The sequence below is a fragment of the Hyla sarda genome, chromosome 1 (genome assembly GCF_029499605.1).
Source record: "Hyla sarda isolate aHylSar1 chromosome 1, aHylSar1.hap1, whole genome shotgun sequence".
Classification (NCBI taxonomy): Eukaryota; Metazoa; Chordata; class Amphibia; order Anura; family Hylidae; genus Hyla; species Hyla sarda.
The window spans coordinates 465728228-465740329 of NC_079189.1; the positions used below are offsets into that span (position 1 = coordinate 465728228).

A 12102-nucleotide genomic window follows, 5' to 3' on the forward strand; every position below is an offset into this window, starting at 1 on the left:
CCTGCTGGGGGGGACTTCCGCCCTTAGTTTATCTACACATGGTGCCTCCAGCTGTTTCACCACTACAACTCCCAGCTTGCCCTGACATCTATTGGCTGTCAGGGCATGCTGGGAGTTGAAGTAGTGAAACAGCTGGAGGCACCCTGTGTAGATAAGCTATAAGTTAGTTCCATGCGGCGCTACAGCGCTAGCCCACTCCCTCCGTCAAACCCCCTCGCGCCATACCCCTTTCCCTCCATCACAACCCCCCCCCCCCCCGCATACCCCGTTCCCTCCTTCACAAACCCCCCTTCCGCAAACCCCTTTCCCTCATTACACTTACTGCAGAGTCCGGCAGCGGGCGTGCAGGGACAGCGGCGCAACGACATGTGCGGGAGGAGTGGCCTCCCAGCAGGCAGGGAGATAGAGCAGCCTAAATGAAAAAGGACTGATTGCCAGACCAAAATCAGTCCTTTTTCAGGCGTGACATCACGCCAGGCTGCAGCCAGCCACTAGGAGGGTGACCCCTAGTGGCTGGTTTTTAAATGTAAATTAAAGCATTTTAATGAGAAAAAAAAAAAATTTATAAAAGTATATTAGAGATATGTTGTAGTACATAAGTACTACAACATATCAAAAAATAAAGTTGGTGACAGTGCCCATTTAATAACTAAAATGCTCCATACCTTTTTCAGCTCTAGGACGTCACTTATGAATTGGTGCCCAAAACCGAACAGCATATTCCAGGTGAAGCAGTACCAGTGCATTATAAAGCGGTAGTATTAGGTCCCTCTACCACAAGTCCATACCTCTTTTAAATATTTCACAATATGCTTCTGGCCTTAGAAGCTGCTTGACATTGCATGCTGCTCTGGGGCGATAATCTACAAGTACACCCAGATCCTTCTCTTCCAGTGACTTTTCCAGTACTGAACCTTGGGATATGTCATTTTATAACTAGGGACCAGAGTAGAAATCTACCACTATAAGGGTATGGTCCTTAGCAGAGATGAGTGAACTTACAGTGATTCGATTAGTAACTAACCTCACGGCTTGACAGTTGCAGACTTTAGCCTGCATAAATTAGTTCAGCTTTCAGGTGCTCCGGTGGGCTGGAAAAGGTGGATACAGTCCTAGGAGACTGTCCTAGGACTGTATCCACCTTTTCCAGCCCAGCGAAGCACCTGAAAGCTGAACTAATTTATGCAGGCTGAAGTCATCAACTGCAGAGCCGCGAAGTTTGTGACGAATCAAATTACTGTCACTTCGCTCATCTCTAGTCCTTAGGCTAACTTTCCACTTTTTTTCTGACCAGTTTTTACCTGTGTGTGGAAACGGCATTTTTTTTTTTTTTTTTTTTAAGAATTTTGTTGCGTTAAAAAAAATAAAATGATGCAGTAGGGATGCAAAAACTTGCAGGTAACTAGATTTATATTTTTTAGAACAAAATTTTAATTACATTTTCAAACGGACCAATTTATGTAAGCCGGTAGGGACAAAAATGTAGCTGACAATATTAAAAATGGATAAAAAGGGGCCATGTAACTTTAAATATTATATTTTTTTCATTAATTTTGTGAAACTTTTTATTACCGTAATAATTATTATTAATGATGTGCTTTATAAAGTGTGTGATTTTTACAGATTCTATACATTTAGGAACTACTACTACTCCCAGCATGGAACAAACTGTTCCATACCAGGAGTTGTAGTACCTGTACTAGACAGATTGCCCCTGGTGTCACTCCTGACACCCATTGCGATCCTACTTTATATTCCTGCGGAGAGTCTCTCCTCTGTGCTCCACATCTCTGCTCTGACCTTCAGGCCAATCACCGCTCTGAGCGGCAAATATGAATCCGTGATGCGAATTTCTATTCACAATCCCTGGCCGGCCGTATACGGCAGAGAGATGCAAAGCGCAACAGAGCCCTCCGCAATCTAAAGGATTATCTCAACGGGTGTAAGGAGTGACATCCGCTGCTATCTGTCCCTTACTGCAGGTACTACTGCTCCCAACATTGAGCACACACTGCTCCATGCTCTGAGTTGTAGTACCTGCATTAATAGACCGATCGCAGTGGGCATCACTCCTGACACCTGTTGCGATCGTCTTTTATGATCTAAAGAAGCTGATGGCACGGCCGTACTTCTCCCCTGCCTGGCATTGTATTCTTTAGTGATGTGAAATTCTCTTCACATCACAGATCCCCATATGCCGCTGAGAGTTGGGATTGGCCGGAACCATTTGGCCAATCACAACTCTCAGCGCCAAATAAGAATGTCAGGTGAAGAGAACGTCACAGCACAGAAGAATACAGTGCCAGGCAAGGGAGAAGTGTGGCTGTGCCGCCGGCTTCTATAGATTATACAGGAGGATCGCAATGGGTGTCTGGAGTGACACCTGCTGCGATCTGTCTATTAGTACAGGTAATATAGAAAAGCAGGAGTCCAGCGCAGGATATAGTGCAAATAAAAGCGGATTCTTTATTCAAGCCGCAAGACAGCAGGATACAAAGTAACGCGTTTCAGCTGGTGTGACCAGCCTTACTTTTGTATGAGTAATGCTGGTCACACCGGCTGAAACTCGTTACTTTGTATCCTGCTGTCTCGTGGCTTGAATAAAGAATCAGCTTTTATTTGCACTATATCCTGCGCTGGACTCCTGCTTTTCTATATTGCCTTGGTGTTGGTTCACACAGTGCCGTGTGTCAGGTCTTTGGCTAAAGAGGTGAGCTGAGGAATTACCTGTCTATTAGTACAGGTACTACAGGTCCCAGCATGGAATAGTAGTACCTAAATAATGTCTAAAATAAAGAATAAAGTTTAAAAGTAGTAAAAATCACACACTTTTTTTTTATAAAACACACACACTCCTTTTTTGGTTTAGTTCCAATACACAGAAAGGGAATAAACATGTGTATAGCAAAACATGTGTTACTGCAATCCTTTTCTGTGAGAAATACTTCATTTTTTTTAAAAATGTCAGGGGTGCCAACATTTCCGGCCATGACTGTAATTAAAATACATTATTAAATATAAAGTTTCATAATATTAAGAAATATATTTTTACAATTACATGGCCCCTTTATCCCTTTTTAATATTGCCAGTTACATTAACGTCCCTGCCAGCTCACATTAATTGGTCTTTGATTGAAAATTATTTTTTCATCCCTACTGTATTTTTTATTTTTTTTAGTAACCTACGAAATTTAACAGCTTAATGACCAAGGACGTATATTTACGTCCTTGGCCGGCTCCCGCGATATAACATGGGGTCACGCGGTGACCCCGTGTTCTATCGGGTCGGTCCCGGCATGTATCTGATGCCGGGACTAATAGTGCGCGGCAGCGATCGCGGTGCCGCGCGCTATTAACCCTTTAGACGAACGAAAGCCAAATTGAAAAAAGCCAAGTGAATATGGCATTTTGCAGTTCCCTATTGACTTGCAGGTAACATCTGGCCACAGCTGTTTTTTTTTTTTTTACCAAGTTTCCAATTCAGTTACATACTAAAAGCTTTTCATTCACTTATCAGTTGTCTATCCCCTTAAAGAGGTACTCTACTATTTTGTATTTCCATTCTGTCTGGCCACAGTTCTCTCTGTCCATGTCAGGAACTGTCCAGAGCAGGAGATGTTTGCTATGGGGATTTGCTCTTACTCTGAGCTGCCGGGATGCTTTTACTTTCATTGTACTTTCATTTGATTGCAGCGTCTAAAGGGTTAATGCTGGGCATTGGCCCCACCTGTGATCCCCGGCATTAATCCTGGCTGCCGATAGCTGTAGGGACCCACCAGGTTTAAAGCATTCTCCGCTCGTGAGAACACTTTAAAGCCTGGTAACAGGACCAGGGTGTACAGGTACATGCAGAAATTCTAGCATGTGAACAAAGCCTTAATGTTTCTTTTAAGAGATGTGTTTTTGGACTTTGCAAAAGCGTTGGAATGTCCCTCACAGCCCTCACTTAAGAACGCAGGGCTTACAGGTACGCCCTGCGTTCTTAAGTACCAGGATGCAAGGGCATACCTGTATGCCCTGCATCTGTAAGGGGTTGTGAGGGACATTCTAACGCTTTTACAAAGTCCAAAAACACATCTCTTAAAAGAAACACTAAGGCTATGTTCACATGCTAGAATTTCTGCATGGAACTTTGCATGAAAATTCTGCACGTACTTCTAGCCAATACACTTAAATGGGATTCCACTGTCCCATTCACACAGCAGAATTTCCACTGCAGAATTTCCACTGCAGGAATTCCATCGAAGTGAATGGGCAATTAATTTCAACATAATTTACTGCAGAAAGTTCAGCAGCATTTACTGCAGAATTTTCATGCAGAATTCCGTGCAGAAATTCTTCCATGTAAACATACTCTCCCCTGCCCCCTTGGCTTAACATTTGGGTTCTCCAAATTTATTAGAGGAAAAAAAAAAAAATGTAATATAAAGTTATTTAATGTCAACTGCATTTTATTTTAACAAGTGTTCAGAACAAAGACCTGCAAGTCACTTTTAAACTTGCACAAAGCTTTAGAGAAAGAAGCGCTTAATGTTCTACTTTTCTATACAATCGTACGTTGAATAAGTGGCGCACAGAAACACCATCCCCAACAAAACACAATATTGTAACTCCTGGATACTTTTTACACATACTTCTAAGACAGAACAGACAAACCAAGAAACTAATGTTCCTTAGATAAGAGCAAAATGTTAAAGACAGAACATACGTGATACTAAGTTAAAAAGTTGAAGACTGAAATTTGAGTGGTTTACTGTCTTGAAAAAAACAAAAAAAAAACGCTTGAGGAATTCACATTTTTAGATGACAATCTGGAGCCTTGTGACCTCAAGATTTTATGAATTCTTCTGAGGAATTTTAATTGTTACCTGTAAAAAGATAAAGAGTTTGGGCATTACATCAAATCCTGAATAGAACACTATAGAAAGAGGTAGATAGAAATAGACTATCAGAAAAATGTATGTTGTTATTAGTGTCCACAGTAGAACACACAACCACTGGACTCACATTCTTCACTTCTGTGTATGCCTCCAAGCCATATTCCCCAAGCTCTCTTCCTGTGCCAGAAGCCTTATAACCTCCAAATGGGGCTTGAGCTCCAAAGACATCATAGCAGTTGACCCTGAAAAATACAACGCAAGTGTTAATACACAAAGTTGTTTCAATGCAATGTTTCATACGGACAACTGAAAAAACAAGAAATCTCAAAATTAAAATTTGCTAAATATCAGCAGCATTGTGCATGAGTAGCCATCATTTTTTTCTACCCCTTAGATGAGAATTTTTTTTTTTTTTGCACTGAACTCCAAGTATCCTTAAAACGCTAATGAACTTTCCACAGCACATAGTTCAGAAAATTAACCTGTTAAATACCTTTAACCCCTTAAGGACTGAGGGGTTTTCGGTTTTTTTGCACTTTCGTTTTTTCCTCAAAAAAATCATAACCCTTTAAATTTTGCTCCTAAAAATCCATATGATGGCTTATTTTTTGCGCCACCAATTCTACTTTGCAGTGACATCAGTCAATTTACCCAAAAATCTACAGCGAAACGGAATAAAAAAAAAAAAAAATCATTGTGCGACGAAATTGAAGAAAAAAGCGCCATTTTGTAATTTTTGGGGGCTTCTGTTTCTACACAGTACATTTCAGTAAAAATGACACTTTATCTTTATTCTGTAGGTCCATACGATTAAAATGATACCCTACTTCTATAGGTTTGATTTTGTCGTACTTCTGGAAAAAATCATAAATACATGCAGGAAAATTTATACGTTTAAAATGGTCATCTTCTGACCCCTATAATTTTTTTACTTTTCTGCGTATTTGTCGGTATGAGGGCAAATTTTTTGCGCCGTGATCTGACGTTTTTAGCGGTACAATTTTTGTATTGATCGGACTTTTTGATCGCTTTTTTTCCATGATATAAAAAGCAACCAAAAATACGTTATTTGACCGTGCAGTTTAATTAATGATATATTTTTATAGTTCGGATAATTACGCACGCGGTGATACCACATACGTTAATTAAAATTTTTATTTACAACTTTTTTTTTATGGGAAAAGGGGGGCGATTTGAACTTTTATTATGGAAGGGGTTAAATGACCTTTGTTAACTTTTTTGCAGTGCTATAGCTCCCATAGGGACCTATAACACTGGACACACTGATCTCCTATGCTGATCCCTGCAGAGCTATGGCTCTGCACGGATCAGCGAGATAGGGGCTCGATTGCTCAAGCCTGTAGTTCAGGCTTGGAGCAATCAAACCCCGATGGGACGCCGCGGTCACAGGTAAGGAGACCTCCGCCTGCGTCCCAGCTGATCGGGAAATCGCGATGTTCCGATCAGCCTGACTGAGCTGCCGGGAAGCATTTACTTTCACTTTCAGACGCGGCGCTCAACTTTGATCGCCGCGTCTGAAGGGTTAACAGCGCGCGGCACAACAATCGATTCCGCGCGCTGTTAGCCCAGGGTCCCGGCTATGATTAGCAGCCGGGACAGACCCGGTGTGATGCGGGGTCACGGCGTTTTAACACAGGGAGCGGGCTTAGGAAGTACAGGTACATCCTAAGTCCTTAAGGGGTTAAACTCCTTTTACCACCATATTTTGACTGCAAAATAATAATAACATTTTAATTTTAACCCCTTAAGGACCAGACCAAATTTATTTTTTGCACTTTTGTTTTTTTGCCTTCTAAAAATCGAAATTTTTTTTTGTTTAACTAATATTTATTAACATTTTTCATAGATACAATCAAAACATGTGAAGTAACATAGAAAAAGTGTCATCAGGGCATAAGCCCAGAAATAAGTCTCACAAATATTAAGCAATAAACAGGCAGACTAGAAGTCAAGTTAAACCAAAAGGCAGGAATAATCCCTCCCCGAGCGGTAGCCAGGGAGGAGATAAAGTATACAAACATCCAACTGCCAGTATACATAGCTAAAAGAGCGTATTAAGCCACAGACAAGGGAGGGGTAAGGTGGGAGAAACAAACAAATGACATACAAGACAGAGACAAACAAACCACAGAAGGGAAGTAGTGAAGAAAGTAAGGAAAAGGGGGAGAGGAGGAGAGAGGAAGGAAAGAGAATGCGAAGAAAGCAAAGAATCAAGGTGGTTGTCTATCAGAAAAGCGATCCCAGGGTTCCCAAACCGTTAGAAAGGAGGGGATAGTGTTACTCAAGGAAGCCGTAAGAAACTCTAATGACCTAATCTCACATATCCGAATGAGCAGATCAGACTCCGAGGGAGGAAGAGGTTTCCTCCAGCATCTCGCAATAAGGGTTTTTAGCAGCCAAAATTAACTGCATAAACAGCTTAAAAAGGTTTCTTAGCCAGAGTGGGGTATGGGAGGTGAAGAAGATCGACAAACTGATCTAGAGGAACCAGTACACCAAAAGCCTCATGCACCAAGAGGTGAACCACAGTCCAATATGCCTCTATGAAAGGGCATGACCAAAATATATGCAACACCGTGCCCAATCCCACTCCCCAGCGCCGGCACTGAGGGGGGATGGTAGGGTTCAGTCTGTTCAATAACTCCGGGGAGTGATACCAACCCATAATCAGCTTATATTGGGTTTCCTTGTATGCAGTACAAATAGAGGCCCTAGAAGCCCTCTCCCAAATGACCTTCCATTGAGGGAGAGAAATAGAAGCATTAAGAGCAGTCTCCCAGCACCCCATGTAACACCAGAACACCCTCAGGAGGCTGGAGGAGAGAATATATATCAGAGAGAAGGCCCCTTGTCTGAGGCCCTCCGCGGCAGAGCCGTTAAAATCTAGTCGGCAAGGGGATCATCAGAGAGCTCCCTATAGTCGACAAAGTGTCTCAGTTGCAGATAATGGAAGTGTTCAAACAAGGGGAGATCCCATCGGGGCTTCAACTGTTCAAAAGGACAAAAGAGAGCACGTAAGAGGAACAACAACATCAGCCCAACAAAAGAAATAAAAATAAAAAAAGAGTACCGGGATCCCCACTCCCTCACCATCACGGAAGACAGACTAGAAGGAAAGTCAGGGTGGTAGAGAAAGGACCTAAAAGGAGAGGGAAAAGAGGACAGACTGAATTTCACAGAGCAATAACCCCAGACATACTTACAGAAAGCCATAGGGCACAGCAAGGGAGATAGGGTGCAAGCCAAAGTCTTTCAATTTGCATCCAGCAGCTATACGCGTGATAGGAGGACCAGGTTGCTAGGTGTCGCAGCCCAATAATACTTAACTACGTCCGGGACCGCCAAACCCCCCAGCTCACGACTAGCCATCATAACCGACATGGGAAGCCGATGCCTCTTCCCATTCCAAATTAAAGGAAAAATGGCCGACTGTAAAGCACGCAGAGCAGATAGCCGCACATGCACCGGTAATGTTTCAGAAAATATAGTAATTTCAGAAGGATAGTCATTTTCACCGCCACGCTAAAAATCATAAAATTTTATACACTGCTCAAACAACACAATGTAACTTCAAGTCAATCACACTGTCCACTCGGGAAGCAACACTGATTGACTATCAATTTCACATGCTGTTGTGCAAATGGAACAAACAGGTGGAAGTTCTAGGCAATTAACAAGACACCCCCAATAAAGGAGTGGTTCTGCAGGTGGTGACCACAGACCACTTCAGTTCCTATGCTTCCTGGCTGATCTTTTGGTCACTTGAATGCTGGTGGTGCCTTCACTCCAGTGGTAGCATGAGACAATCTACAACCCACACAAGTGGCTCAGGTAGTGCAGCTCATCCAGGATGACACATCAATGCAAGCTGTGGCAAGAAGGTTTGCTGTGTCTGTCAGCGTAGTGTCCAGAGCATGGAGGCGCTACCAGAAGACAGGCAAGTACATCAGGAGATGTGGAGGAGGCCAACAACCCAGCAGCAGGACCGCTACCTCCACCTTTGTGTAAGGAGGAGCAGGAGGAGCAGGGACGTGCACAGACATTTTGAAGGGCAGGGGCTCAAGTAAAAAAAGAGGGCACTTCTCATAATTTAAAAAACGTCTGCCAGACTTAATGGGCATATGTGCTGCGGCCCAGGGATACAGTGGACTCCCGCTAGGCCTCCTCAACATTCCTATCCCCCATAAAAGTTGGTGTTTTTGTAAAATCGAGTCAAGAACAGTTTCTCTGAGGTCCGCCATGTGTATATACACACTTTGTCTGTGCTGTCAGTCTTTTTTACAGAAAACATGTGACAGCTGCCCTATAATATACTGTATTATAGAGGAGATTTATCAAAACCTGTGCAGAGAAAGAGTGGTGCAGTCGCCCATAGCAACCAATCAGATAGTTTTGAAGAGGGCTTTTCCTCTGCAAAGGTTTTAATAAATCTCCCCCTATATGCCCCGGTCTGAGCTCTATATCACAGAACGTGCACCCAGCACCCAATCACCCAATCACCCATCCCCAATCACCCAATCACCAATCACCAATCACCCAATCACCAATCACCCATCCCCAATCACCCATCCCCAATCACCCATCCCCAATCACCCAATTTTTGTATACATGCACTGTAACCTAGTGTATTGGGTTTAGTGCGAGTAAACAGCCTGTCAGTTTCCCTTTAATTATATACCGTACCCACCTTTATGAACTATATACTGTGCCACCATTCATCTATTAATTCCCTATATACTGTGCCACTATTCATTCCCTATATACTGTGCCACCATTCATCTATTAATTCCCTATATTACTGTGCCACCATGAACTATATACTGTGCCACCATTCATCTATTAATTCCCTATATTACTGTGCCACCATTCATCTATTAATTCCCTATATACTGTGCCACCATTAATGAACTATATACTGTGCTACCATTCATCTATTAATTCCCTATATACTGTGCCACCATTCATCTATTAATTCCCTATATACTGTGCCACAATTCATCTATTAATTCCCTATATACTGTGCCACCATTAATGAACTATATACTGTGCCACTATTATTTAACTATACTGTGCCACCACTAAGGGTGCATTCCCACGTGCGTATTTTCTGCTGCAGATTTGCTTTAGCAGATTTCTCTTCCCATTGTCAATGAGCAGCAAAATCTGCAGCAAAAATAGGCACATGTGAACGCACCCTAAGGATCTATACACAGAGCCAGCATAGATAAAAATATAATGTTCCAATATAATGAAATATATACTGTGCTTCCATAAATTCCCTATATACTGTACTTACATTCCTCCAATAATTACCTAATAATGTGCTTCATACAATACATACAAGCACATAACATAAAGGCACATACAGTACATAGGTAATATACACACATACAGTACATAGGTCATATATACACAAACAGTATATAGGTAATACACACATACAGTACATAGGTAATATACACAGATACAGTATATAGGTAATATACACACATACAGGTACAAATATACATTAACCCCTTTCCGCAGAATGTCATATATAAACGCCGGGTTGTGCAGTGCGTTCGCGCATCCCGACGTTTATAAATGACATTCAGTTAACCCGGCGATGCGCAGCATCGCACGGGTTAACTGGCAGAAGTCCCGCTGTTTCCAGCAGGGGACAACTTCTGCTTCACCCCCAGGACCATCCATTGATGGTCCTGGTCAGCGATCACTGTGATTGGTCCCTGTGGACCAATCACAGTGATCTAGGGTGAAAGTTCAGATCCCCCGCACTGCCCGCCCCTGGAAGTTGGGCAGAAAGGGGGACGATGGCTGCGGGGGCTCGCGGCATAGGTGGGGGAACACGTGGGGACCGGCAGCCTTACCAGATCCAGCGGCGGGACCGAGGAGCAGAGCGGGACCGGCCACGTGGACGAGCAGCGACGGGACCGGCAGGTGAGTATATGGTCCTCAGAAGTAGCAGTGAAGAACTTCACTGCTGCTTCTAGGAGTCTGAAAACCACAACTCCCAGCATGCCTAGACAGCCTTTGGCTGTCTGGGCATGCTGGGAGTTGTAGTTTTGCAACATCTGGTCTCCAATTTGTGCTCTTCCAGCTGTTGCAAAACTACAACTCCCAGCATGCACTGACTGTCCAGGCATGCTGGGAGTTTTAGTTCAGCAACATCTGGCCCTTCAGATCTTGCCGAACTACAACTCCCAGCATGCCCTTCAACTCCCAGCATGCCCAGACAGCTGTAGTTTTGCAACAACTGGAGACACACTGGTTGGGAAACTGTCTGTTTCTAACTCAGTGTTTCCTAACCTGTGTGCCTCCAGCTGTTGCAAAACTATAACTCCCAGCATGCACTAACAGACCATGCAAGCTGGGAGTTGTGGTTTTGCAACAGCTGGTGAACCCCCCCCCCCCCCCTCCCCTCCCCCTGTGAATGTACAGGGTACATTCACATGGGCGGGGCTTTTACAGTGGGTTTCTCGCTGCAAGTTTGAGATGCAGCAAATTTTGCGCTGGGAAACTTGCTGTAATCCCCCGCCCATGTGACTGTACCCTAAAAACACTACACTTACACAAAATAAAATAAAAAGTTAAAAACACTACATATACACATACCCCTACACAGCCCCCCTCCCCCAATAAGAACGTCCGGTACACCACTGTTTCCAAAGCAGAGCCTCCAGCTGTTGAAAAACAACAACTCCCAGTATTGCCGGACAGCCGTTGACTGTCCACGCATGCTGGGAGTTTTGCAACAGCTGGAGGCACCCTCTTTGGGAATCACTGGCGTAGAATACCCCTATATCCACCCCTATGCAAATCCCTAATTTAGGCCTCAAATGCACATGGCGCTCTCACTTTGGAGCCCTGTCGTATTTCAAGGCAACAGTTTAGGGTCACATATGGGGTATCGCCGTACTCGGGAGAAATTGCGTTACAAGGTTTGGGGGGCTTTTTCTTCTTTAACCCTTCATGAAAAGGAAATGTTGGGGTCTACACCAGAATGTTAGTGTAAAAAATTTTAATTTTTTACACTAACATGCTGATGTTGCCCTATACTTTACATTTTCACAAGAGGTAAAAGGGAAAAAAGCCCCCAAAATTTGTAATACAATTTCTCCTGACTACGGAGATACTCCATATGTGGGCGCAAAGTGCTCTGGGGGCGCACAACAAGGCCCAGAAGGGAGAGCGCACCATGTAA

General features: G+C 43.3%; 1 protein-coding gene across 1 annotated transcript in view; it reads right to left on the minus strand.

Moving 5' to 3' along the window:
* Positions 1 to 4430: 4430 nt before the first annotated feature.
* Positions 4431 to 12102, minus strand: part of ALDH2 (aldehyde dehydrogenase 2 family member) — a 59840-nt gene continuing 52168 nt past the window's right edge. The window contains exons 12-13 of the mRNA XM_056536111.1: positions 5008 to 5122; positions 4431 to 4868 (exon numbers count right to left, since the gene is read on the minus strand). Of these exons, the coding sequence (XP_056392086.1) occupies positions 4836 to 4868; positions 5008 to 5122 (148 nt within the window). The 3' untranslated portion in view covers positions 4431 to 4835. The remainder of the gene's footprint in view (positions 4869 to 5007; positions 5123 to 12102) is intronic.